Source organism: Brachionichthys hirsutus, chromosome 18 (genome assembly GCF_040956055.1).
Source record: "Brachionichthys hirsutus isolate HB-005 chromosome 18, CSIRO-AGI_Bhir_v1, whole genome shotgun sequence".
In the NCBI taxonomy this organism is placed as follows: domain Eukaryota; kingdom Metazoa; phylum Chordata; class Actinopteri; order Lophiiformes; family Brachionichthyidae; genus Brachionichthys; species Brachionichthys hirsutus.
In genome coordinates this window covers 5,741,283-5,768,901 of record NC_090914.1, presented here as the reverse complement: position 1 = coordinate 5,768,901, position 27,619 = coordinate 5,741,283, and the positions used below count along the sequence as shown (strand labels likewise).

General features: G+C 47.1%; 2 protein-coding genes across 2 annotated transcripts; both read left to right on the top strand.

Moving 5' to 3' along the window:
- The first annotated feature begins 127 nt into the window (after positions 1-127).
- Positions 128-13,227, top strand: ktn1 (kinectin 1). Its single transcript, XM_068751641.1, has 36 exons — positions 128-239; positions 2,536-3,242; positions 3,447-3,602; positions 3,713-3,835; positions 3,956-4,092; positions 4,208-4,312; positions 4,404-4,544; positions 4,639-4,745; positions 4,849-4,993; positions 5,185-5,281; positions 5,357-5,541; positions 5,631-5,699; positions 5,791-5,828; positions 5,913-6,003; positions 6,252-6,320; positions 6,410-6,447; positions 6,546-6,636; positions 6,791-6,859; positions 6,947-6,984; positions 7,094-7,184; positions 7,253-7,365; positions 7,457-7,553; positions 7,858-7,898; positions 7,989-8,079; positions 8,640-8,726; positions 9,836-9,925; positions 10,003-10,089; positions 10,178-10,267; positions 10,352-10,444; positions 10,527-10,595; positions 10,675-10,758; positions 10,922-11,005; positions 11,919-12,002; positions 12,089-12,199; positions 12,293-12,403; positions 12,487-13,227. The coding sequence occupies exons 2-36, from the start codon at positions 2,537-2,539 to the stop codon at positions 12,514-12,516; spliced, it is 3,858 nt and encodes a 1,285-aa protein (XP_068607742.1). The 5' UTR covers positions 128-239; position 2,536; the 3' UTR covers positions 12,517-13,227.
- Positions 13,228-15,841: 2,614 nt separating this feature from the next.
- On the top strand, positions 15,842-20,652 carry peli2 (pellino E3 ubiquitin protein ligase family member 2). Its single transcript, XM_068751823.1, has 6 exons — positions 15,842-15,918; positions 18,502-18,631; positions 19,188-19,289; positions 19,398-19,595; positions 19,763-19,951; positions 20,074-20,652. The coding sequence occupies exons 1-6, from the start codon at positions 15,842-15,844 to the stop codon at positions 20,650-20,652; spliced, it is 1,275 nt and encodes a 424-aa protein (XP_068607924.1).
- Positions 20,653-27,619: the final 6,967 nt, after the last annotated feature.

The following is a 27,619-nucleotide window of genomic DNA, read 5'->3' as shown; positions in this document are numbered from 1 at the left end:
TACACACTATCGTGCCATATGACACAACCCGGCATGTCGGGAGTCACGAAACGAGCGTCCCTCGGCCATTCTGCCCATGACCCGCCCCCGCGAACCAGAAACAAGGAACAGTCCGACGGTCGGATAGCGCAGGAGAACGCCCGGCTGGGAGCTGCCCCGGGAAGTTAGGAGTCTGCCGGAGTCAACGCATAACAACCCCGTTTCACTACTACTCCAGGAGCGGCGAACTGAGTCTACAGGTATGCTGTGGAGCCTTATTATCCGCGATATAGTGCTGGTTTCCCCCTCACAAATCTGCGCCCCCCCCCCATCCTCGCGCTGCTAAGCTCTTTACCCAGGCCTCGGAACGGGCCGTGGGACTCGAGCGGAAGAAGACGGCAGAAGACCGGGTCGGAGGCTTCAGGGGGAGGCGTGGGGCTGGGTCCGCAGCGAAAGGCCTCCAGTCTGCCCGGGCGTATTGCGAAAGGGAAACTAACTAACTAACTAGCTAACTAGCTTCGCTGCCTGCCTCCTCCCACTGCATTGACTAGTTAGCTAGAGTTTTTGCTAGCTAGCTTATTTATAGTGTTGAACCCGAACGCTTATCCCCAGCGGATGGAATGCCCTTCGCTTGACTGGTTTAACCAGTAGCAGCAGCCAGGAGTCGTGGTTACGGCCACGCCACGTTTGAGCCTCGCCTCCGTGGCAGAGATGACACCTACGTGTGACTTCGAAGCTAGCTGGCCCAAGCTAGCGCCTGCTAGCGTCGCCGGATGACTTCATGCTCTCGAATCGCAGGCGACTTTTATTGATGCTAACTTTAACCTAGCTGATATGAAAGGTATGACGATGCTTTGACATTCACTAAAACCCTCTGTGTTTAAATGTATACCCGAGTCAAACCAGTCGCCTTACTAGTTTATCAGTAGTTAAGATCTTATCTTGCGTTTACTTTGTTCAAATACGTGCCTGGCGCTCAGGTCTCCTTGATCAACTTGACCCTTGAGAAGTAAACCATCAAAGGCTGATGCATATTTTAACCCTTCTGTTGAGGTGCTGCATGACCCGAGTGTAAAGCACGGCTTGTCCTGGTTTCTGGGGGGGGGGGGGGGGGGGGCATGGTGGTTATCAGGAGTTTCCCTCTCTGTCTCTGTCCAGACCTGCCAAATCAGGAGCTAGCCAAGCGAATAGATCCCGGCGAGCTAACAGCTGGAGAGCCGTTTAGCATCCAGGCTCGGCCCTGCACACTCAAGCTGGAGGAGTTCTACCAGTCATGGAAGAAATGTTGCGTTAGTGTATTCAGTTTCATTCTTTGTTTCTGGGAATATGCAATGAAGACAGGGTGTTGAAAAGAATTCCCCAATCACTGAAAAAGAGAGGTGTTTTTTTGGGGTGCCAGTGAAACGGGGTCAGCTATAGAGCCAAGCCTGCCGGTCCTTAGGGAGACCTTCTTAAATGTATTATCATGGCTAATCTGGTTAATCCAAATGACTAAAGAGGTCCGCTCTACCACACTCCGATGCTATATTACTGACAGATCGTTGATATGAGATGGGATTGTTATTTTACAATGCACTGCTGCTGTTTAACGCTCAAGGCTTAACTAAATATTGTATTTCATTTTTTTGACTAAGAGCATTGTTAAACTTTGATTTAGGGAAACCGCTTAAAATGAGTTCTTTGTTTTTATCAGAATATGATAAGCCTTTTCTAAGATTATGGTTTTTATGTTACCGTCTAGGATGAAATCAGGATGATGTCAACCAGGAAGAGAAATGTGGTGTGAAAAGAATGCTATTATGACCACGAAAGCTAATATTAGCAGCAGTTTCCTCTGTGTCGCGTACGCAGCTCTTATGCTGAGAGATGACTGCTCTGCTACAGAGGAAATGTGGTTTTATTTACTTATGCTGAGCAATAAGATGCATTCCATCGCGAATTATTGCTTCTTTATTTCTCTTGATTCAGTTCATCCTCATTGCATGACCTTGAGGAAATGACAGACTTTCAGAGAGAATGTCTCGCAGATGTTAAACTGGTTGAGTCCCAGGACCTTTTGACTTTGTAAACTTTGCCTGCTGTGGAAGAAGAACTGCTTTTCCCTTGTCTTGAAGCAGGCTGGGTCCAAAATGCAGCTGCAGGAGACACGAGCATGTGCGAATTCAACCTTGCGAGAATTTAAAATCTATTTTAATATCCGTTTAATGTTCTTGACTTGTTGGCGTCATTGATTATTGGAAATATATGATCCTAAACTTGATGTCGGCAAAACGTGTCAACAAGGTGGGACACGCCTGTTTTCAACATTCAACAGGTAAACGGGCTCATTGTTAAGTTTAACCACTTGAAATATGTGTTGGGGTATTGACATTTGGGCTCAGGAACGCTTCATATGTTGGTAAACATTTGTTTACAGGTGAGTACATATATAATCTGTTACCGTAAAACCAACCATGAATTATTAGAGGAATAAAGATGTGGAGCAAAGCAGGACTCCGTTTCCACTGGTCCCCTGATCTAAACGTTGTATTTTCTTGTGTTTGTCCTTCTCTTCAGAATGGCAATGGATATCTATGACTCTCAGTACCTCCTCATCCTGGCCCCCTCCCTGGTCATTGCCCTCATGTTCCTCTTCTTCTGGCTCTTCATGAAGGAAACTTCATACGATGAGGTGTTGGCGAAGCAGAAACGTGACCTCAAGCTGCCGCCCGCCAGGCCGGAAACCCGTAAGAAGAGTGAAAAGAAGAGGAGCAAGAAGAAGGACGGCGCCAGCGGAGGAGGCGGTGGAGCGGGAGGGGAGTCAGAAGAGGATCTCCGGGAATTTGATTTGGCCGATGTTGCCAACAGCTCACCTCCAGTGACGGAGGCGGAACTCGCGCCGGTGGCTGAACCGAGTCCTGCTCCGATAATACCTACATCCTACGAGCCTGTTTCAGGCTCACCTGAAGCTCCTGCTGGTCTGAGGGAGAGGAAGAAAAAGGAGAAGAAGGCTGCCAAGGCCGCTGCTGCTGCAGCAGCCGCCGCCTCTGCCGTTGCCCCTGCCCCTGCCCCTGCTCCTGCTCCTGCTCCTGCCCCCGCCGCTGCAGCAGCGCCCTCCTTTGGGGAACCACAAGTGAATGGCTCAAAGCTAGCAAGTAAGACGGAGACGCTTCAGCTTGAGGTTCCGGTCCTAGTCCAAGCTGCTCAGACTCAAGTCCTGGCCCAAACGCCTCCAACAGTCTCTGGGAAGAAGAAGGAGAGGAAGAAACATAAAGCCGAGGCTGGTGAGCATTCGGTCAAAAGTTGGGCTGAGGGCAAAATAAACATGTAAATTCCTTTGAATTGCTATTTGAATTAGTCAAAAAACGAGATGAGCATGGTTACCGTTCTCCATTCTCAGTTTAAGAGGTTTAGTCCAGCTCTAATGATTGAGTGTCACCCACAGAGCAGATGGTAACGATGTTATTTCCTGACTTGTTCCTTTGCAGCAGGTGACCAGCAGCCAGAGATCAAGGCTGAGAAGGCTCCAGCTCCAGTCAAGAAAGAGGCTCCCATTGTGGCAGAGCCCAGAGTCCTGGATGGAGCAGCCCCGCCTGTTACCAGCGGCAAGAAGAAGAACTCTGCCAAGAAACAGAAGGCTGAGCCCGGTAATTGGGACACAGGTCTCCAGTTTGAGTGCATGAAACGACCGAGATGTAATTCCAAAGTCCGGACTGGTCACCTGATACTCATCCAGATACGTCTTTCAAATTGTATCCAGTAGAGGAAGTTCATGTTGTGGCAGATTCAGCGGCTTCTGCCAACCACCAGGCGGCCCCCAGTAATGATGTCCCATCCAAAGGGAGTGGAAAGAAACACAAGAATGAGACTGACAAGGGTAAGAGGAGGAAGCGAGCCAGTTTCAGTCTTGGGTTGTGTGGTATTCTGTATCTAATATCTTCTGTGCATCCATGTAGCGTTAGGTTAATGTTCCCCCCGTCTCGTGTGTTTTTATCAGAGAACACCGAGGTGAAGGTGAAGCTGAAAGCTCTACTCTCTGGACTGTCCAGGCTGAGCCTGTCGGAGGCCGAGGCCATCAGTGTGATGGCTCTCCTCCGTGAGAAGAACCCTCGTGCCTTGGACGCCTGGCAGAAAGTGAGATTAAATGTGACGTGTTTGAACGAGGCACTTCTGACAAGTGACATTTCTCGAGGTACATTTTGCAGGTTTATGTAGTTGGACTTTCTAACGTTGTGTATTTTATTACCAGTCTGCGTTTAGGCCCGATCCAGCTGCACAGGAACGAGAGAGACTTCTCACAACTCTGCAGGAGGAGGCCTCCATTGCCAAAGACAAAGTGAAACAGCTCAGCCAGGTGGAGTTTACGTTTTGCTTCTTAGATGGTTTATATATAGTACTGTAAATTCCTATTTGACTGAGTGAAGTGCCTCTAATGTCGTCTTCAGGAGCTCCAGGTTGAGAAGCAGAAGACCGGCCGGGTGGAGTCTGTGATGAGAGAGCAACGTGCGGCCATGGAGAAAGAACTGGGCGGCATGCAAGCCAAAGCACAGGGAAGCTACCAGGAGCTACAGACCATGCAAATAAAGGTGAGGGCTCTGAAATAGTCGAAGTATCTCATGAGTATTGTGTGTGTCTGTGGGGGGGGGGGCTGCAAGGGGACTGAATCCTGTTGTTGCGTAGTTCCAACAGGTGAGGGAGCAGCTGGAAAGCCAGATCACTCGACTCAAGCAGGAGAACGGCATCCTCAGGGACGCAGTCAGCTCCGCCACCAACCAGATGGAGATCAAGTCAGTATTCCTCTGTCGTAGATGGGAGACCCCGAGCGCGACTCGTCTGTTCAGTGGAGCGATCACAACACCCATTTGTGCTTGTGCACGCAATGCGTGGTAGGAATTCAGCCGAGCTGAACAAGCTGCGTTCAGAGTATGCCGTGCTGATGAAAGAGCTGGCGGACGGCAACGCCAAGATGCAGCAGGAGGAGCACCAGAGGAAGTCGCTGGAGGTCAACTACAAGCAAAATGTGTCCCAGCTGGAGGTACACTCATCCAGTTTAGTTGTTTAGCCTGAGCTTCGGTTTCTGCCGACTATTTGGGCTGTACAAAAAGCAGTGCAAGCGCTACACAGCTGCAGCTGGTATTGTAGCATAATCTGAGAAATGCTAGATTGCATTGGAAGTCGTGTTGAGGGACGTGAAGAACAGAAACTTCTTTTGGATTTCTCTTCCAGGCCCAACTGCAGGAGGCGAAACGCCGCTGGGAAGAGCTGCAGAACTTTCTCCACAGTGTTAATGCAGAGAGAGAGAAACTTCAGGCTTCAAAACAAGGTGGTAAAATATAACGCCCCCCCCCCTTCATTCACACTGGAGCAGTAAAATAAATGGTGTGCGTACTCGACGCAGAGCTCCACGGCCAGCTGCTGGCAGCAGAGACGGAGATGAACAACAACAACAAAGAGATCCAGACTCTCCACAGCAGCCTGACCGAAGCCATGGTCTCCAAGGAGCGGCTGGAGCAGAGGGTTCTTGAGCTCATGGAAATGTCTCAGAACAGCACACCCGATGAGTCGCTGCAGGCCCGGGCTCAGGTGAAGTACCAAAGAACGTTAAGAAGGAACGGCGTTGACTGTTGATTCTACATTTTTGTTGATTGAACTTCTTGCGTGCATTGATACAGGAACTGGCGAATGAGAACAAAAGTCTGCAGGTCCAGAATGAGAGGTTGCAGGTCCAGATCTCTTCTCAGGTGTTTGTCAGATTTGTATATAAAAAAGAAGTTTAGTCAGAATAAATTGTGTGCAGATTAATAAAATAATTTCCCCCCCCCCCCCATTTAGGTCTCTCATGTTTCCCACATTGAGGAGATACAGAAGCTGTGAGTCCCCCCCCCCTCCTCTTCTAGACATGATTGAATTAAATGTGGTTTTCACATGCTCATCCAACTCTTCCACATGTTCAGATTGGCCGATAAGGAGCTGCAGAGGAAAAGTCTGGAGGATTCTCTCAATGCCGAGAGGAGCAGTGGGGCCGGTCGAGAAACTAGAATGCAGGTGTGCTCCGGACTGCTCCATCCGCAGATTCGGAAAGTCACGGATCACAACGGCTCGTTAGTCTGCAGGAATTTGACAAACAGGTTTCAGGCCTCGTTGTGTTGACACAGAATATGGATTGAAGGCACCAGCCTACTGGAAAAGGGCTCGCTGGTTCACGTTTCTTACGTAACATGCAACGTAAAACAGACTCTGTGTTCTGTTGGCGTAATGAGTGTTGTTCTTTTCTGTTTCTTGTCTTGCTGAAGGCCTTGCACAATGACAACATGCTATTTAAGGCAGACATTCAGGATCTGCAGGCACAGATTTCTGAGCAGGTCAGCTATGAACGTTTGAAACTCCCCATATGTTTGTGTTTTCTTCTGCTTCATGCACCCATTAATCCATTTGACTCTTCCCCACCCAGGCCGCCTCCCAACTGGCTTTGGATCAATACCAGAAGAGGTGAAACACGGAGCACGTTACGTGTTATCTTGAAAAAGACAAGTAATAAAGTGTGAACGTTTGCTACATGACCTTTTTTTAAATGGCTTTCTCCTCAGCGTCTGGGAGAAGGAAGAGAACATGAGAATGGTTGAGGGCCTGTTGGAGAAGGGGCTGATTGAGATGTCCAACAAGGATGAAGAGATCATGGTTTGTGTTTTCTCTTCTTTAGAAAGGCGCTGCCTCAAGGAACATTCAAGAACCTGCATCGGCATCATTTCTGTGACTGCATTTAAATGTTTTGCATTATAATAGCAATCACAAAAGGGCTGAGACTCTTTATGTAAATGTGCTTCTGGTGCAGAGTTTAAGAGGAGAGAATCAGGTGCTAAAACAACAGATGGAGGCTGTTAGGAGAGAGATGGCGAAGCAGGTGAGTTGTCTAAAATATTTTATTAAAAATGTGTTGCAGCCACGCAGATCCGTAAATCACAAATTTAATCCCTTCGGCTTTTCACAGGCGTCATGCGAGTCGACAGTGGAAGAGCTCCAGAGAGCGTAAGATCAATAAAGTTCTGGCGTGTGCATTATCAATGTTGTTGCGTGTGGAAATAATTCAATTTGATTTACGTTGGTTTGATGTTGAACTTTTCATTTTGCTTTCCAGGATGCGAGAGAAGGACGTGAGGCTCAAGTCGGTGGCGGAGAGCCTGCAGGCAGCACAGGACCGCTGCTCGGTCTGGGAGAAGACGGCGGAGGTGTGAGCTCTTCTCTGTTGTATCATCCTAGTTTGGGCCCTGATCTGAAGCGGTTTCTGGTCTCGCAGGTTCTCGAGCAACGTTTGGCTGCCCTGCAGGCGGAGATGGAGCAGCTGAGACAGAAGGAGACGCCAGAGGAGCTGACCAGATTCGATACCCAGCTCCAACAACTGCAAGCTCAGTAAATAAAAACGCACGCGCATGTCGCTGTGCAATCCTCCAGAGGAGCTTTTTACATATTATGCAGACGTTGAAGCATATCTGACCTGCAGGTTGGCTGCGAAGGAGCACGAGGTCCAAATGCTGCAGGCGGAGCTGGAGATGAGGGCTAAGCAGCTGAGTGAGACGATGGAGCAGCTGCAGCAACAGGTGGAGAAGAATTTCTCATATAATGGAAATGTAACCTGTGTTCAATGTTGATTTACTAGAACAAATGAGCCTCGAGCGCTTTCTGGCCACAGATGGTAATATTGAGTTATTGCTATTGAGCAAATATTTGTTTGTTGTATTTGCTGAAGGGCTTGTTACTCAGGAGTCATTTAAGGACATTCGGAAAGTTGTTTTGTGACTTTCAAAGGGTTTATTTGAGGACGCTATGCCCTGCCTTGTTTGATCTTTTTTTATGCTCTAATTCAGTTCTTTTTCTGTCATTTTCCACTTTTTTCTAAAATAGCGAAGCCAGGCAGCAGTGCAAAGCTCAGAGCTCCTGTCAGCGTGAGTCAAGCTGCCTGCCATTCGGCGACGTGATTTAAGTGACTGAGTGCCCAACGGCCATAATGTCCTGCATTTGTTCTTGTCTGTCAGGATGTCAGAGAAAGGGAAGCGTGTCGTGGATCTGCAGGGTGAGCTGGCTGAGCTGAAGGACTCCCTGGAGCATCATAGGAAGAAGAACAATGTAGGTTCCCTGCAGCAGCGAGCTGAACCAGTAACACCAGTAAGCGCTGTGGCGTGAATTCCTCAGAGACGCCCCCCCCTCCCCCGCATTCACACTGCAGTTCTGCGACGCAAAGCGCGTGTTCTCAGCCTGATCGTAGACGGCGGCGGCTGAACGGTGCTTTCAGCTGAGCCTTGTCATGCTCGCCAGCGGCCATGACTGTTTCTACTGGCTCGTCGGTGCTTGTGGGTGATTCAGAGCACCTAAAAGTCGTCTCCTTCTTGATATATTCACGTGGACTTTGTCCGAATGTGAAAAGGGACCGCTGGCTCTGTAGATAACTTGCTTACTGTGCATGATGCTGTCGGCCACATGAGATGAGACACTGAGACTCTCGAGGCTATTTGCTCGCGTGTATTTTTAGCGGTTGGAGCGCGGGTGAGAAGCAGAGTGTGGTAATTCTAAATAAGAAATGCGTTGAGTTTATCCTGCCACTCTCGGTCTTCATGTGAGGGTCATGGAATGCATTTTCCCTCGAGCTAAACTGAACCGTAGTATTTCTTTGGAACTGACCAAAACAGGAGCTTCGGGAGAAAAACTGGAGTGCAATGGAAGCTCTGTCAGCCACCGAGTCCGTGCTTCAAGGGAAACTCAGCAAAGCCGTCAAGGTTCGACCCCCCCATCTCAGTCTGCTTCACGCTAGTTCCAACCCGACAACCCAATGAGATTTCTTTTCCCATCATTAACCATAACAAAAAGCTGCATACTCATTTGCCTCCCTCCTCGTTCAATAGTTACCATTTAGGCTGAGATTCATGGAGATCATTTTGTCACTTCCTGTCTTTGTCGCGTGACTCGTGTCTAGCATGGTTTCCTCCCATTCTGCTTTCTGTACTCCGTATCGTTTTAGTCTTACATCACACAAATGTGTTCAACTGAATTTGGTTTGGTGGAAGTTTCTTTTTAAATCAGGTGCGATCAAGTCATGAACTGAATGTCGGGCGGTGCCGCTGCATTAAAGCGCGTCGTTCCCCCCCCCCGTCAGGATGAGCACAGATGTTTCTAGACACGAAGCAACGTGTGCGACGTACTTCCTGTCGCTGCATGCATCAGCGCGTAGACCGAGCAGGCCGCCACATGGCGTGTCTATTCCGGAACCTTCTCCTCTCTGAGCCGGGGAGTTCCTTGGCAGTTTCCGTGTACCGTCGGCGCTTGCCGGTTGTATTCGTCTGTGCGCTCGTCTCATAGCTGCCTCATTAGACGTGAGTGTTAAGAGTGCCAGCTGGCTAATGCTTGGCATACATTCTCCCTTCAGGCCTCGTAATGACGGATTGATGCTAGCCTATTGTGGGAGTGCTGTCGGCTACCGTTTGTAAATGCGGAGGAGTTTAAAGGTACTTTCATGACCGCAGATTGATGCGTTTTGTGGTTGCCGGGTGACTGAGGCATGTGATGCCATCTGAATGCGAGGTCGCTGACGACGAGCGTAGGTGTTGCAAAGTGAAAGTGAAGGATGTTTTCTTCGGGATAATTGTAGGAAGGAGCGACACGGCGTTTGTCTCGATTCTCCAAAATCGACGTCAAATCAAATACGTCTTTGTGTTTTCTTTTGAAGCCTCCGATTCATGATGACTGATTCCATAATAGGACAATGGAGAGGAAGAGGAAAAGGCGGTGTTCGGATGACCTGACCTTGTTTCAAGTGACGGGGCGAAGTGAACAGAATGTGCTTAACTTCTTGTCCTCTTTTTTGTCCCCCCCTCCCATTGCCTACCAGGATAACGAGACAGCCCTGGCGTTGTCTCGGGCTGAGTGTCGAGAGGTTTTACACAGACTTCTGCCCAATGTGCCTCTGCCCAGCGAACAGGTACGAGTGGCCTTGGATTCTAACTCCTGAAAATGCCGCACTTCTCCTGCAACTTTAAGTTTCTCTACGTCTGCTAGAACCATCTTGAGTGGCTCCGCAGATTTGAGGTGGCGGTAGCTGAAAGCTCAGCTGCACAATCGGCCCCTGCATCAGGGGACTTTGAGGTAGATCAATTGAGAATACACACACGATGAAATCTTGTGTGTCTTTATTGGTAGTCTTTATTCTACAAATGCGTCCCTGCCTTTGTAGGTGCTGACTGAGAAGCTGAGGGAAGCTGAGGAAACCCAAAAGATTCTCCAGAAAGACTGCGAGACGTACAAGAAGGTTTTGACAGAAACGGTGGGGGGACGATTTTCCACGTGTAGCGTGCTTCAGCGGCGTTGCCAAAGCGACCGTTTCATTTCACTCCGGTCGCTTCCACAGGAGGGCATCCTGCAGCGCCTCCAGAACAGCGTGGAACAGGAGGAGTCTTGCTGGAAGGTGAAGCTGGAGCAATCGCAGGGAGAGCTGAAAGAGGTTTGTGCTGGGGCCGAACAGGAAGTGTGTAATCGCGTCGGTGCGCTCCTGCCATTGCATCCTTCTGTTGTCTCTTCCATAGATGAGTTTAAAGGTCACCGCTCTGGAGCAAGAGATCGAGACACTAACTGAGGGACAGGACTTGGAAAACGTCAGTCCAAATGAAAAGCACGTCTCAAACGAACACTATTCAGCCATTTTACTTATTTGACCTATTTTCCGCTCCGCAGTTGAGACTAGAAAAGCAGCACCTGGAGTCTGAATTGGAGCGGGCGGAGCGTGAGAGCGCCACCTACGTGACGGAGGTCAGAGAGGTAAGGCAGGAACCCGATGGGCCCTCACGTCAATGCTGTTCTGATGCTTTGTGCCATAGTGGATTGATTAGTTTGGGCGTATGAAATCAGTCATTGATTACTTGACTTAAAGCACACCGAATCGGCCCCAGCAGTGAAGATAATATCTCAAACTTGATTTCAGCTCAAAGATCTCTTGACTGAATTGCAGACCAGGTTTGGTGGCTCTTATTCAGAGGCTGTCAGACAGAATGAGGAGCTGAATTTGGTAAGCGCTTCTCACCCTCCTAATAGAACGCCTCTTTAAAGCCTTAGCTTATTGTTCTCGGTGGTGTTTCTATGGTGACGGCTAGAGGATGGAGCTTTCTCTCATCACCTGCAAGCTTAACTCTTAACTTCAGGAGTGGTTTCTTTGATTTTTGTTCCTGGTCCTTAAAATTAGTTTGGCAATGGATGACTCATCTTCTCACTCAGTGATACTTACAAGACTAACTTTTCCTTCTCTGCCCTGGAATTTAACCCCTTCAAATGTCTAACAAATCGATTACTGGTTGATTTGCACTGCGCACTACAGAGTTCGAATGTGTGCCATTCTTTCTGTCTTCTGTGCTTCCCACGATGCTTTCTTCAGCCTTGTTTGGCTCTTTTTTTTTTTTTTTTATCTAACTTTGTCTTCCCATAATCTCTCTGCACAATTCTTTGTGGGCTCTGTGAAGTGTTTGCAGTCAGGAGTTTGTCATTTGGGTGCATTTAGAGTGATAGCACTGTCAAAAATCTATTTTGTTGCAACCTATTGGTCAATTGGGTACATATTCCAGGAAGGTTGCTTTGCAGTGAATTATGTTATTGTCCTACTGTGGAGATAAAGGAACAAAGGTTACATTCCAGAGTCGTAAAATCCAGTTTTAAAGGCATCACGTGGGTTATTGTTGTTTCCTGGATTATGAATCATCCTCTGTCATACATTGAGCAAAAGGCTCACACAAACAGCCACAGTGCTATTTCTGGTGAGAACATTGCCTTAAAAATCTGAGCAGTTTAATGTAATTAATTTAATAAGACTGGTTTGGACACTCTGTCCATGTAGTTAAATTATGAATGAGGTTTGCGCCTGTCTGGGAAGCTCTACGCTGCTGAAGAGCATGCACTTAAACTCTGTAGTTTTTGTTTTTTTCTTTCAGTTGAAAACCCAGCTTACAGAGACTCTGTCCAAGCTGCAGACAGAAGAGAACGAGAGGCAAACCGTGGCTCGGGACTTGTATAAGGTGTGTTATATTTTATTACGCACTGATATTGGTCCAACTCCAGGCCAGACTGATAACAGGCGGAACTATTCGGTCCTTTTTTCCAGGCCCAGCAGTCTCTCGATCTGATCCAGGGGGAGCTCTCGAAGGCGGACAAGCCTGACGGACTGATAGAGAACAGCAGCCTGACATCTCAGACTGCAGGTGTCTGGGCCTGGGTAAGCTTGCCTGTTAGCAAACAGCTACGTGCCGTATGTCTTTGCAGTTGCACTGGTGACATTTCACTGACGGAGTCATTCCGTCTCTGACAGGACGAGATCGACAGCAAGGAGAAAATGACAGCGGGACTTAACCAAATGGTCGCAGAACTACAGCAGCTGCTGCAGGCCGTCAGTCAGCAACTCACTAAGGGACAGGAAGTGGTGAGGCCCGTTACCGCGCTGTTCCCATTGCCCTCATCCATCCATCCATCGGAAATCTGAACATGCATGTCATTTATCTCCAGGAGGCCGACGCAGATCTACCCAAAGTATAAGTGAGGTGGACAGACCCCACGCAGCCACGCTGACCGGCCTCATCGTTACCACCATCACACCAAATTGTCACACCCAGCTACTCTCTCCCCCCCCCCCCCCCTGTCGGCAGCCTCTGTGACTCTGTCCAACGGGCTAGAGTACCATTGTCACAGGTCACAAGGGAGCTGTGAATTCTAAACCCACTGCTCCCACACCCACCACATTCCTCTTCTGTAGCAGCATTGGCGGTTAATTTGTATTCTAAACTTATGACTTTCAGCATAATTTCAACTGTGTGGAAACCATTCCTCTGTTTTTAAATGTTTTTCGGTGGAAACACTTTTCACTGTTTGCAGTAGTTTGTTGTTGATTTGTCAAGAGGACCGTTATAGAGATTTTCCAACTTGATGACACAAGCTTCGGGTTTTAAAATCCTTTTTTGTTTCTTAACTTATGAGACATTGCATTGATTAAATTGTACCAGTTTAGGACCTGCTGAAAATAAATGTTGAGCTGCTTGCCTCCTTACCAGAAGACTGCAGAAGTCTGGGCCCCCCTGGCAGTGGGAAGACGCTGCCTGGTCAACAGTGTTTTTAATCTACTGTAACTACTCTTGGAATAAGCTTCCTACGTCATTTGTAATCGACACTCACTCTATTGTTGCTAAATTCAATAACACTGAAGATTTTGGTCTTTTTGTAACCGCTGATATTAAAAGGGATGCTTGATAAACCGGTGCAGCGTTCCGTGGCGGTTCATTTTCTTCCAATGCACTTTCCACCCCTACCACTGTGTGGCGGCACACAACTAGAAGTTTCGAAACGATTTTGTAAATGTCTGAATAAACCTAAATACACTTATTTTTCATCCTGTAGGGACTTAATTCTGCAGCCTTAGCTGTGAGATATTAATGTGCACATTCACATGAATAGAAACGTGATTTGGCAGCTTTTGTAGGAAGTGGTCCAAAATGATTCCCATTGAGATTGTAGCTGCATAGAATGTTCTTGCTTTGATCTTTTACAAGTCAAAGTCAAAGGCCTTCAAAACAACAGTGCTGTTGTGCTGGCAGGGGTCAGGCCAGGCACAGCAACATGGGATCAGCACATTTCACAAATTCTACCACACCGTCATGCTGTAGTCAGCTGATTGTTAGTTCTGACTTCTAGCTTCATGGCAACCTCGTGAAATAACAAACGCTACTATCTTTAACATGCATATCATGTACGGATTATAAAGGGGGGGGGGCTTGCTCAGATGCTGTGAAGCCTGCTGTTGTACAGAAGAATACAGTCCAGTATTCACTCATGGGTTTCAAGGAACCCTTTTCCTATGAATACAGTAAGCAAGTTGTTTGCAAGGCATGTCATGCTACGATTTTTGTTCTTGTGAGTTGTGTTGCTTGTCTCACAGTTTATGAAAAATCCTGATCAAAGCACTTAAAGAATCTTAATTGTAAATCTGGCTGAAGAACTTGAACGCCCCAAGACCCGAACTCTTTCATTGAGTGTGTTTTTAATTCTTTCTTGGCTTTTTGATAGAACAAATAATCATAATTGACTAATTATGTGCAAAATTCTTTATTTGGTGCACACTGCACCAGTACAACTTCAGAAAAGCAGTCAACTCCCTGCATCTGCTCTCCATCAGTGTGGTATGCACTGGAGAGCCTTTGATCCCCCCACCCCCCAACTACTGTGTGTGCATGTGGGAGCATGATTCAGACAGGCAGAAAGACAGACAGCCCTTTTACACAGACAATAGTCAGTGGATGAAAGGGACAGTGACACAAAAGGGCAGTAAACATTCATTTTACCCAGAGCTTTAAAGCTATAGCCCCGAGGCCTGTAGTTACAGATCCAATACAGACTTAATTGACAAACATATATAGCTAGAAATGGAACCAAAAATGCAATGTATTAATTAGTAGTATTGCATAAATATTGAATAATACCTTGATCTTTTTTTTACACTATTTTGGTTGTGATACGGCTCAAGAGTAACAATCTTCATTGACCCCAGCGACCCCTTACTACCTTCTGATTTTGGGTTAAGTGCTACTGCACTTTGAAACTGAACACCAGTACCAAATAGAAGGCCATAATTGCAGAAGCAATAAGGGGGTGGAGGGCAGTAAGGGCAGATCCAGCCATGGAGATTCTTGTGAAAACCAGATGGAGGCAATAAAATGCTGATGAGAACAACCAGACAAAAGCAGAAAAAGCGTGAGAACAAATGGACATGTGGGTTGTTAGACGCGATGATGTTCACCACTCGATACATGCCACTGTGTGTACTTATATGGTAAGAAGCAGTGGGGTTAGTGGCCAGATCATAACCGGACAATATGGGACAAAGCAAGATAATGAGGGACACTTCACAGATGCCAAACAATGATTATTATTTCCAGATATATGATATATTTTGTGTAAATTAAGTGTACGGGACATCTGGTCACCCTACAGATAAATTATGATGTCATTGCACTGCATGATCATTCAAATTAGTAAAAAAAAAAAACCTCTTTAATCAAGTCATAATCAAACAACGTTCGTGAGAGTGCCCAGAGCCTGACAATTAAAACAAGATAATCTGATTATCACCATCCTTTCTCTGGATGCATATTATCTCACACAGGAAACGCACCAGACGCACTATTTCCACTGCTCCACCTCTCAGTAGCAGCCTGCGGATCTCACGATACCTGCATTACACAAAGATGTTATGATGAAAGGTCTGTGAAAACCCCCGTTTTTCGCAAGATATGGGAAACGGGAAACTTTGCAAACATATCGAGGAAAGTACGATTCCTTCAGGAATTCCCAGATTGTCCTCTTTGTTTACATAACACAGGGCGCAGTTCACGGTCCGCGCGAGGGGGGGAAACAGTGGGCAGATTACTTCACAAGATTATGTTGATTATCAAAAAAATACATATTCATTTATTTAGCTATTTTTTAAATTTGTAATAACATATAATGCTTATATACGGCGATGTCTCGCATTAAAAGTGTACATTTATTCTAATCTTGATATCGGGGCCCCCTACTCAAAGAAGGGAACAAGGGAATGGTACATTCCAGCTCTGATCCTCGCTGTTTTTGTATCCGCTTCAGAGTGGATTCGGCCGTCCAGTAAGTTACACTCAGGCCTGTTTAGCTAAGAAAGTTTCATAACCAGATTAGTTGATCGGGTAATTTACTAGATCGATGCGGGTATAGACGCATTTCTCAGCTGGATATATTACCTGAAACGAGAGTCCTTGGTGATTTATAAAGGCAGTTCTTGTAGATTTCTGTGTCGCTAACTGTAAAGCTAACATTTCACCGTGACGCTAGGAGCCTCATGTTTTCATCGAGCCCAGAGGAGCACTGCGCTCCGTCCAAAGACCCGGTGAAGTACGGGGAGCTGGTGGTCCTGGGGTGAGTTCGGCCTCGCCGGCGCACACGTACGGTTTATGTTTTACTCCGTGGTGGCCCCCTTCCTTCCTCCGCCAGCGAGAAACCGAGCATTTCTCTTCAGGAAGTTTCACAAGAGGGTTCTGCTCGCGGAGCTAGCTTGCTGACGTGACTGTCGATTTCGAAAAGGAAACACGCATCTGATATCTTTGTGTGTTTTTAACCTCTCTTCACTCACTCAGTTTGTGTATATATACACACACAAATATGTATATGTAAGTGTGTGTGTATATACGGCCTGGAAAAGCCCTGGGGGGGTTCAGCTAACTTCACAGGGAGCTGCGCCCTCCTACCTTAAAGTTAAATGGGGTTTAAGGAATTCGGAAGTGGCGATGGACCCCCCCCCCCCCCCCCCCGTGGCTTCTTCCAATGTTCAAAGCTATCTGTAGCTCAATCTGCACGATGTACAAAAATCAACAAGAGCAATTATCATGTGGGTGTGGGTGCTTTTATAATAAACAACAAAGTATTGCAACATTTCAGATACTACCCAGCCCAAATGTGTTGGAGCAACGTCTTCTGTTTCATCCTTCTGAGGAGGAAGACCTGATGTGACTTCTTCTTTGCTCCTCAGAGCAACGTGTGTGTGTGTGTGTGTGCGCGCGTGCACGTGCATGTTTAAAGATTTGTTCAGTTGAAAGTGTTTCATCAGCGATCGACAGTTTGAGCGGCACGGAAGCCGTTACTGCAACAGGTCTTTAAAACCTCTTATGAACTGCTTCAGGCTTTTGTTTGGAGCTTTTTTGAAAGGAGACGCTCATGTTGTCACACGCGCGGCTCGTTGTAGAGTGTGAGATTCTCTGTGATTTGACGGGTTTAAAGAAGTTTAAAAACAACAACGACGATCCTGATGGCAGACGGGATAGCGGGCAGCAGGAAACAAAGCTCGAGCAGCAGTTGGTTCCCTCGGTGGCCTCTCTTTACTTGCATGGCCTCCATCCTCTTATTGCCGCACTGACTTAGCGCTGCAGGTCGCTGATTCTCGAGATGCGCTACCTTTTTATTTTGAAATCTCATTCACCCTTTCAGGAGATTTCAATCTGAGCTCTGCACCAGCGATGTGTTCGGTTCAGACGGGTCCATCTGCGGCGCTGAATGGCCCGTGCTCTTACTTTGCAGCAGCGCCTGACTTCTTTGCTCGTCCTCTGTTGCCCTTTAAGGCTGCCATCGCTGTCACAATAATGAAGGTTATAACAACAACAACAACAAAAATTTAATTACCGGCAGTTTAATATTATTGACAGATCGTCAGCGGCCATGCTTCTCTTCGGGGTCGGGGTGTTTGTAATCAGGAATCCCTGTTTATATCTTATAGGAGAAGATGTATCTTATTTATTTCCTCATGTTTTGGAGGATTTGCTGTCGATCCCATTCTGTCAAACCAGAGAATGTATTTAAAACTGTTACTGTTCAGAAATCATCACCAGAGATAAACAATGAACAATTGAAAGACGATAAGTGACCGTTACAGATAGTCGCTATTATTTCGTCTCCTCCGTCCACTCGGTACACTGCTGAGTTGTGTCTGCACTAGCCTCCGTTGCCTCTCTGTGGGTGGCTTGTCCTACATGCCAGCTTTGTGCACTGTGCTGACTGGTGCCACGCGTTTTCCGTTCCTGGCCAGGTGGACGTTGGACGGGGGTGCAGGAGGAGCAATAAGAGAGGACCTTGTCGCAGTTGCCACGTTTTGTATGGCGAGAAAGAGGAAAGATGTCTGATTATGCATCGGTTTGTGGAGTCCATTTTCCTCATCGTGGTCGTGATGTGGCTTTTTTAACAGATGAATATCTGTCTCGCTGAGCGCCCCTTTCAACACGCTGCGGTTACATGTGAGCATCCGGCAGAAGGTCTGTGTGTCGGGGGAGAAGTTGAGCATGGGGTGTCCCAGCTGTAGGGAGCAGCTGGTGGATGGGGAGAGGGTCCGTCCTGCCAGAAGGGGCTTCTTCGTTCGTAAGGCGCTACCTGTGCGAGGTGTCCCACAGCAAACTGAGAGTTCAGAATCAGATTGAGGTAACGCGAAAGGTGAAAACAACCCGAGTTGCTCCTCCGGTAATGCAAAAAGGTTTGACTTTGGGATCTTGGTGGCTTCTGGTTTGGAGAATGATGATGATGATGAATATATTTATTAGATAGAATGTTAGCGTACAAGTACAGTCACACAGTAGCATGTATTACAGTACGAATAAAAATTAATGTCAGGTTTCGATAGAATAAATTTTATCTGGACAGAACCAGTGTCAGTCAGTCAGTTCTAAATCCAGAGTGCACTTAAAACCTGCTCCTGCTGGAACATAACAAAGGAGCAACTCGGTTCGACACAGAATGAGCTCATTGTGACCACAAGCAGTAGCAGATTGCGTTATGTAATGAGCTTTTATCCAGGGTAATGCTTCGTTTGTTAAAAGGGTTCATAGCTAATGATGCAATTCATGGCAAAGCCCCTGTTTATTTATATTCTTAACACTTCCTCTTTTTTATTCGTGCGATCATCACAATAAAAATCAAGTCAAAATGTAACGGATTTTCTGACCCCCCCGTCTGTGACAGGTACAATGGCTCCCTGCCTAATGGAGATCGGGGTAGACGGAAAAGCAGATTCGCGCTACTCAGGAGGACCAAAGCCAACGGCGTCAAGCCGAGCACGGTGCACGTCCTCAACACGCCGCAGGCCAGCAAGGTACACGGTGGAGGATGCGCGTGCGAGTCCTTGAACGGACGAGCGCTGGAAAGGAACAGTCGTCTCGCTTGTTTGTTCCAGACAGAAATGTATGCAAAATAAGTGATTCTGTCAATAAGCAACTGGAGCCGTTCCACAAGCGCCGCTGACTCGCCGTTCGTGTGTTTCCACTGATCTCAGCAGCTTCTGGAGCGTCGGCTGCTTTACTGAGGGCTGATTTAAGGTTGCCTTTTCCAGAACAATACCTCTGGCCTCATGGCTTCTGTTGTTTTAGGGTTTTTTTTAATAGCTTGTTCGGCACAAACAAGCTTCCTGCTTCGCTCTGCACCTCAGAGGTCAGAGTTCTTACTTCCCAGCTTCAGGTTATCACGTGTTTGAAGTTCTCTCTCCCTGTGACGAACACGAGAACAAATGTACTGAATGGCCTGTTCTGAGCGCTGTCGGGGCATGTCTCGGTCTGGCCTGCAGTTTAACTGCATAGAAACTCCTTTTTGTATGCATTTGCCTCATTTTGCTGCAGAGGCACATTCTGTAAGGCGTTCTTTCTGTCTTTCAGGCGGTGAACTGTAAAGGTCAACACAGCATCTCCTACACGCTGTCGAGAAACCAGACGGTGGTGGTGGAGTACAGCCATGACAAAGACACAGACATGTTTCAGGTACCCCCCCCCCCGAATAACCTTCTTTTGATTCGGGCAGCAACTAAAAAAAAAGATTTTTACATTACAAATATAGCAAAATTAATTTGTTCCTGTTTTGCTTCGTAGATTGGCCGTTCCACCGAGAGTCCCATCGACTTCGTGGTGACCGACACGATAGCAGGAGGCCAGGAGGGAGCGGACGCTCCCATCACTCAGAGCACCATCTCCCGCTTCGCCTGTCGGGTCGTGTGTGAGCGTAACCCGCCCTTCACTGCTCGCATCTACGCCGCTGGCTTTGATTCATCCAAGAACATCTTCCTCGGGGTAATCGCTATTCAGGCTCCACGGCAGATTTACTCTCTCTCTGTTTACATCGCTGTCTTAATGTCCACTTTGTCCCTTTCTCAGTCCAACGAGATAATTCGTTTTAGCTGTGGCGCTACGGCACACGCTACATTAACATGCATCATTATGTTCCGTCTTGCCAACAGGAAAAAGCGGCTAAATGGAAGAACCCTGACGGTCATATGGACGGACTAACGACCAATGGCGTGCTGGTGATGCACCCGAAAGGCGGGTTCACGGAAGAGTCGAAGCCCGGCGTCTGGAGAGAGATCTCCGTCTGTGGGGACGTTTACACCCTGAGGGAGACCCGCTCGGCACAGACCTCGGGCAAACTGGTCAGTGGCGTCATAGAACCAGCAACCGAAGTATGACGACAGCACTTAACAGATGTTTCTCACTTCACAAAGCACAAACACGGTTGAAGCTGAATGTGCGCATGCCGCATCGTCCCGTGCAGGTGGAGAACGAGAGCAACACGCTGCAGGACGGCTCCCTGGTCGATCTGTGCGGCGCCACCCTGCTGTGGCGCACCGCCGAAGGCCTCTTTCACACCCCCACCCAAAAGCATCTGGAGGCTCTCAGACAGGAGATCAACGCAGCGCGGCCCCAGTGCCCCGTGGGTCTCAACACGCTGGCCTTTCCCAGCATGCAACGCAGCCGCGCCTTCTCCTCACTGGAGGAGAAGCAGCCGTGGGTCTACTTGGCCTGCGGCCACGTGCACGGCTACCATAACTGGGGCCACCGCTCTGAGCAGGAGCCCAACGCTCAGCGGGAGTGTCCCATGTGCCGCGTGGTCGGGCCCTACGTGCCGCTGTGGTTGGGATGTGAGGCGGCGTTCTACGTGGACACGGGCGCACCCACGCACGCCTTCGTGCCATGTGGACATGTGTGCTCCGAGAAGTCGGTGAGGTACTGGGCGGAGATTCCTCTTCCCCACGGCACCCACGCTTTCCACGCCGCGTGCCCCTTCTGTGCCTCCCAGCTTGGCCTCACCCAGGGCTGGTCCAAACTAATCTTCCAGGGCCCAGTAGACTGAGCGGAGGAGGGGGGGGGGGGGGGGGGGAGGTTCCCGCTCTGGCACCGGAAGATCGCCAGGAATGACAACATGCTGTGAAAAAATGTTGCGATTTATTTTTCTTTTCCTGATCTAAGACAGCTGCAGAATGGAGTCTTCCAAAGTTCTGCTCGCGCGCTGTGGATTCTGCACGAGTGCGAGTCGTCACAGACTGCTTAGGGCTCCTCGTGGCTGTTTGGATGGCCGCCGCGGGACACGGATGTGGAGCACACTGGACCACAGACGAAATACTGTTTCAGCTGTCCCGCTAACCAACCCATTTAAACCGGGCTCCAGCGTGGAACCATTCAAAAACGAGGACAGCTACCGGGTTTCCATCAGCGATATATTTAAGGCTGTGGAGGAGCATAAAACTGGTTTATTTTGGTCTGTTGGGAGTGAAGTAAGGTTTACGGTTCAGTTCCTGGTGGGTCTGAGGCGGGTTTATCAGAGCCGACAGCTGGACTGTTGGCTGGGAGGAAAACGAGAAGGAACTCAGGGGTCCGACTACTTAAATGCTCTCGTCGCCCTCGATGGCATCGAGATCACGCAGCTCTCTGAATGTGGCTTCCATCTGCTGAACAAACCATCAGAGAGGGGGGGGGGGGGGTGTTTTATGTAAAGAGATATAATCCAGTGCCTCAAATCCCATTAAACTGGGTCTGTTTTTCATAAATGATAGAAAAAAAGCATTTTGAAGGCGAAGGAAGAGAGAGTTTTGCTAACGTAATATAATGACGCCTCAACAGATACTTCCCCACATTTATATTGGACTAAGGGGTATTTTACTACACTGCAAATATTAATATATTTTTCTCCATCATACGTAACGTGTGAGAATGTAGAGGTGAGTGTGTGTGTGTGTGTGTGTGTGTGTGGGGTGCACTCTGGGTGCTTTTTGGGTTTTGTCCTACTTGCCCGCTGCCATTATTTCACACCAATCTCTCTGATCAAACTTACCTCGGGGGGGGGGGGGGGGGGTTGACTCTTACAACTTGCTTTTCTAGTAGCTGATACTGTCTGCATCACCCACACCTGCCTTGATAGTTTGCAAGCTGTGTCCCGGGCCCCACAAAACGCACTGTGTTTGTTAGCTTTATCCCACCCTGGGTCTCATCCAGGGAGATTGGTATGCTGTGAAATCTGGGCACGGCGTGCGGATTATACCAAATATAAGGAGAAGCTTTCTCCTGCAAATGGGAGATGCGACGACCGCTCTTCAAGCCAAAGTGTTTCTGCAAACACTGCCGAAGCCAAGCCGCTGCTGCGGTGGAACGCCGACGGCTCTGGACTTACAGTCGAGGCTGTCGCTTGTTCAGAAACCAGCGGCGTGAGAATAATGATATTATCACACATCATGCCAACGTTTGGTGAGTTCCATTGTGCGTGGATGAGTTACGGCGTCCACAACATCGAGCAGATTAATTGAAATGAGCCATTCCGGGTCAGTTCTGTGCATCTCTCCGCGGCAGCTCACCAGACTATGTCCATATGTGGTAGCATTTTTATCGTGGCGTGGAAATGTCCTCCTTCGATTGCATTTCAGTGAGTAACGGATCAGCGGTATAGAATAATTCAGAGGTAAAATCAAATTCACCCAGGGCTCCGGGACCGTCACAACAAAAGCTGCGATCTTAATAGTAGGGGGTGGACTGCCGTGTGGATTCTTTGCTGTCCTTCTCGATGAGAGATAATTCTTAAAAGCATCGGTCACGTCGCATCCCGCTCATACCAGAGCATTTCTGAATGGCTTGTGTTTCCCCTTTTCTAAGTTTCTGTGACTGCCGGGCAGGGTCGAGTGCTAAGCCATAATACTGAACAGTAGCATTCCTCGTCAACGCTTTCAGCTCGAACGCTCAGCCCAACGCTTTAAGTCCATGTTCTCCAACGGCTGCTCGCCTCAAACATTCCTCCTCGGTAAACACGGGTGGGGCCCTCGCTTCACCCGAGGGCTTGTTCTGTGATTGCAGGAACTCTGTAAAGCAAGCCATGAAACGCACTGAATCCTCCCAATGACTCCTTTGCAAAGAATAAAATATTTTTTCAAACTGATTTGATTTACTTGCCTTTGATTATAGATCTCCTTGAAATGCTAGATAAGGACGTGTCGGGGGTGAGAATCTGTTCTTTGTGCGCAGATGTTGCTGTGAACTCCAGATGTGTCGGCTGCGTGCGCGTAACGGCAGCAAAAATGTAATCGCCGTTACATGTGTGTTGCGTCACCTTCAGTATGAGCATCTCCCTGATATCTTGGTTGCCAAAATGGGTTTGGATAGCTGCATCAAACAGTATTTTATGAGATAAGGGAAACATTTTTTCTTGAAGCCAATTTTCCTCACATATTTTGTATTAAATCTTATCAGCTTCATCTTAATATTTACCATGCAAAATGACTGCATGAGGACCTTTACCGTGTTCAGTGCTGGCTGTAGTTTTGCTCTGCGGCCATTAGAGGGCGTTATTTCCTAAACAATGCAGGTGTTGGCACAAAGCCCACCAAGCAAGCCTTACAGCAAAGAAATGGAAGTTTGATGTTTACAATAAAAAGGCCTCAGTGTTGATGCATCACAATTTCATTTGAAAACTAATTAAATGTCTATAAATGCCTGGAAATCCCCTACATGAGCAATTACACTTCCCACACGAGATGTATGTTACGTTATTTTAAGTTGGCCGTTTAGTGATTACTCTTTCATACGTTCGATGTCTTTGCAACTTTATCAAATTAATTAAATTGTTCTTAAATTAATTTCCAATTTAATTCCTGGTATCATGCAGAAAATTCAGCTGGCAAATATGCACATGCTATTTTTTGCCTTTTATTTTTATGCGCCTGCAAAAATATTGTACGATGACAGTTTCCATCAGTCCCATTTGACTTCATGTCCTCTATAATAAGGCCACATGAAAGGGATTTAAATGCATAACATGTCAGTTATGCGTTTGGAAAGGAATGGGGCTGTGGGACGCCTTGCTTCCTAATTAACATTTGTGCAGTAGATGTGAGATGGGTCCATATGTCTGCACACTTGCCTGTTTTTCTGAATGGCATTAGAAACACTGAAGGTGACAGCATGTTAATTTTAAGATCACCGGGTGGCTCCCGTGCCTTAAGTAGGGCAGGGTTATGCAAATAAAAAGGAATGATACAATATTTTTCTTAAAGCAGCTTCCTGGATGGAAAAGGTTTGTGTGCTAAACCCCAATCTGGCCTTTGAAGAAACTTCTATCATCACCTTTTAAAACCTAATTAACTTCTGTCAAATTTCACAATTCAGTTTTTATGGCATAAAATCTTTTCATTTCTATTATAATTGTGCAAAAAAACACATTCATTTATGGATAAAGGACTCGTATTTATTGCCATACAGAATAGCTGACCAACATTATAACATTTTTGAAATAGTTTTACGCTCGGCGTGCACAGTGTGCAGCAGCTGTCTGGCACAAAGCGAATGTCCCCTTCACACTTTCCTTGAGCCATTTGTTTTTAGGCGTGCATTTCTTCTTTGCACCTTTTCCACCCCTCAGACCTGACGTGAAATGCCACTGGTGGCTGCAGGCCGTGTGCCAAGCTATCAGCAGGACACCTTAGCTGGCAAGTTTAAATGTGTGATACTTACCTCAATTACCCAGCATGGAGCTGAGCAAAATTATATGCATATCATCATCTGTAAATAAGAGATAGTGCTCTTCCTCTCGCGTAAATTAAGCAACATCACATGCAGCCCTCGGAAGGAAATGCGAGACACATTTTGTCTCCCTGGTTTTTAATAGTAAACTTGGCAGCCATTTTTTCCCCCCTAATCTAGCAAATTGGACTGCCGTGGCGTGGCGGCAAACATCGGATGATGTTGGTTCCTCACTATTTCTGTCTCGTGTGGTTAGCCACTCTGAGATGTTTCCCTATGAACCGCTCTCGCCTTTCTCCACCCGTAGGCCAAGGTCAAACGTGTCAGAACTTTTACTTCGGTTCCGTGAGTTTGGATCTCATCAAACAAGAATCCCATTTTTTTTTTTTGTCTGCTCGCTTTGCAGGTGCGGCATCGCACAAACCGAGCCGTATGTACTGCAGTTTGAACAGGATTATGATTGTATCAGGCATATTTGCTGTTTCACGTGGGTCTTGATTTGACACCGTCCTCGGCTTATTGCTTTCTCAATGAATAACAAATGAGTTTTCAAATAAAAGGCAAATAAACACAGGTCATGGAGGAGCCGGTATAAATATTGTATTAGAACATGGGGAGGAAAAGTAGGTCTGGAGAACGAAGTCCTAAATACAAATGTTAAGAGTCTTTGGGCCTCTGGTGCCCCGCCCCCTACCGTTTCTCAGTCATGCCTCCTCCAAACAAATGGACAAATGACTTTAATCGTGGAGTAATTTCAGTCTCGTGTTAATTAAATCTTTATCAGTTCAAGTAAGTGGATTTCTCTCACATGGAAATTGTGCAGAGTCGTGCAGGAGGGGTGTCTGGATTTTATGGCATCACTGCGGTCTGAGCCCACCTTTTATTCCCAGTCTCGCCAACTGTTTCTTTAAAAACACCATAACAAACACGACAGCGCCGGCACGAGGGAGTGTCATCCGCTGGTAAATGAGATACAAGATTTATCTCAGGTTCCTGGTGTTTGGCAAAATTGAATCCTCTAGTTTTAATTGCTCTCGACTAGGTGCGGCGCTCCGGGCGACCGGGAACCAGCAGCTCTGTTTGTTTGTCCCGGGCTCTCCACAGAATATTCTGTTCCATTGTGCAAAAATGGCGATTATGATTTGCTTTATCCTCGTCATCTATCTTATTTAGGATCATTTAGGTAGCCACACGCTACAAAGACAGAGCAGCGGGGCCCTGTTATTACTCGTGTTTGAGTCCCCCCTGCTTCTCGTAATGACGAAGGATCACAGAGGATAAATAATCTCTCTGAGGACTTGCTGGTTCGAGGCCTCATTTGAGAAGAAATGCAGACAAATGGACTTGTTATGTTCATTATGGTTGTCCAGCTTTTGCTGTTTCCCATAATAATGGCGACTGGATCGCTGAATAAAGGGAGAGGGTGATTATTTTACATGATATGAAGTGAAAGGTCTCTGAATGAGGGGGTTTATGATGCGCACACACACATAAAAAAAACCTAAATCTGCACATTAAAATGATTATACTCACAGTCTGTTAATCACATTGGACCCAACACACTCAACGTTTTGTTCTGTTCCTAACCTAGAGAAAATCAAATAGTACGGGTTCTCTTTGAGGAGCCTTCGTCACACTCGCGCAAACGCTGATGTGACCATTTTTGGATCCTTTAATGTAACTGCGGTATGTGGATTTTATTTTGGCTTGTGGACACTGGGTGAGCAAGTGTTTAATATTGAGGCTGTTTATGGGATGATGAATGGGTGTAATGTGGCTGTGAAGCAGATTCAAAGGGCTTAACTGGATTACACCTCATTTCAAGGATGCTTAAGGTAAGATTAAAACAGATATGTGGTAAGTGTAGGAAAATACAAAATCAAATAAATTGAATTTCACCCAGTGGTCTCGTAAGCCACTCGCTCACGCGTGGCTATCCGGTGTGTTTTTCAAGAGGTGGGCGAATTACAAAAATCAGCAGCAGTCAAGAAGAGACAATATAGATTGTTGATGTGAACAGGATTCGGCAGAGGAAACATCTGCACATTTCGAACGACAGTTTTGCTCTGTTGGACCGTTACAATTCGCCATTAATGCCCTTTCTTATCTTATGCCACAAATCCCCAGAGCTGGAACATTAGAAGTCTCTAATCACACACACTGGCACATACTGGGTTTGTGTAAATGCCCCCCCCCCCCCCCCTCTCTCTCACACACACACACACACACACCTCACGTTAGAATCTGAAAAGATAATGAATTTAATACCACTGCTATTACAGTCGACTAATGTTTGCTAATAACGTGGTGCCATATGGAACGATGGCCTCCACCATGCGGCTAATTCCTCTGTTTGGGAAAACTGTCAATAAAAAAAAAAAGTCCTTGCATTTCCTGGATGCATGGGGTAGAGAAGGGCTGGATGTGCTTAATCCAGCAGACTCTCTAACGATTCCTCTGTGCCTGGATTAGAAGCTACCGGCCGCTGTGAATGCACTCGCAGCTCCGCTTTATCTTCCCGAATCGCCGCTGAAATATGTGTCCACATTAATGCTCCATTTAGCCTTTGTGCATATGCTGTTTGGCTTGGCAGGGGGCAAATAGAAGTGATGGTTTTAAAGAAAAAAATGTGCACACCCCCCCCCCCTCCCCCCCAATCCAAATTCACTCAATCTCCTCCCCGTATGCCTCTGGCAACACTGCATCCCAGTGGATAACCAAAGTGTGGATTACCAGTGACGACATCACACTGAAGAGATGGCTGAGCATGAGGAAGGGTGAGTACTTGGGTCTGTGTGTCAGATGGATGTGTGTGTGTGTGTGTGTGTGTGTTCAAGACTGATTAGACGATGAAGGTGGTGGTGACAGGGAAGTGAGGATTAGAGCGCCATCTGAGAGTTGGCTAGGTGCTGACACCACTCCACCTCACCAATGGCTCAATTTACTGAGGGATCAGACTCATTTACGGTGGGCTGGGATTATTATCAGTTCAGTAGGGCAATTTATTTAATACGGTCGCCCTTCAACCTCTGAAATACGGGCTCTTGTGGGACTTTTATGGGTTTCAGTTATAATCTGGCTCTTCTCTGATGCAATTAATTGTATTTTAGCTGTTGAAACTAGAATGATAATATTGAAATGAGGTAGTATTGCCCTACAGACTACGGCGGTACTCTCACACCATCCTAGGTGTTTGTTTTTGAGATCAAATAGCTGCTTTATTTTAAGACAAGGTGGATCATAATAATAAATGTGTTTAGGAATTTCAGGCAAATCCTCTTATTATACTTCAACTTCTGGCATGTAGCTTCATTTAA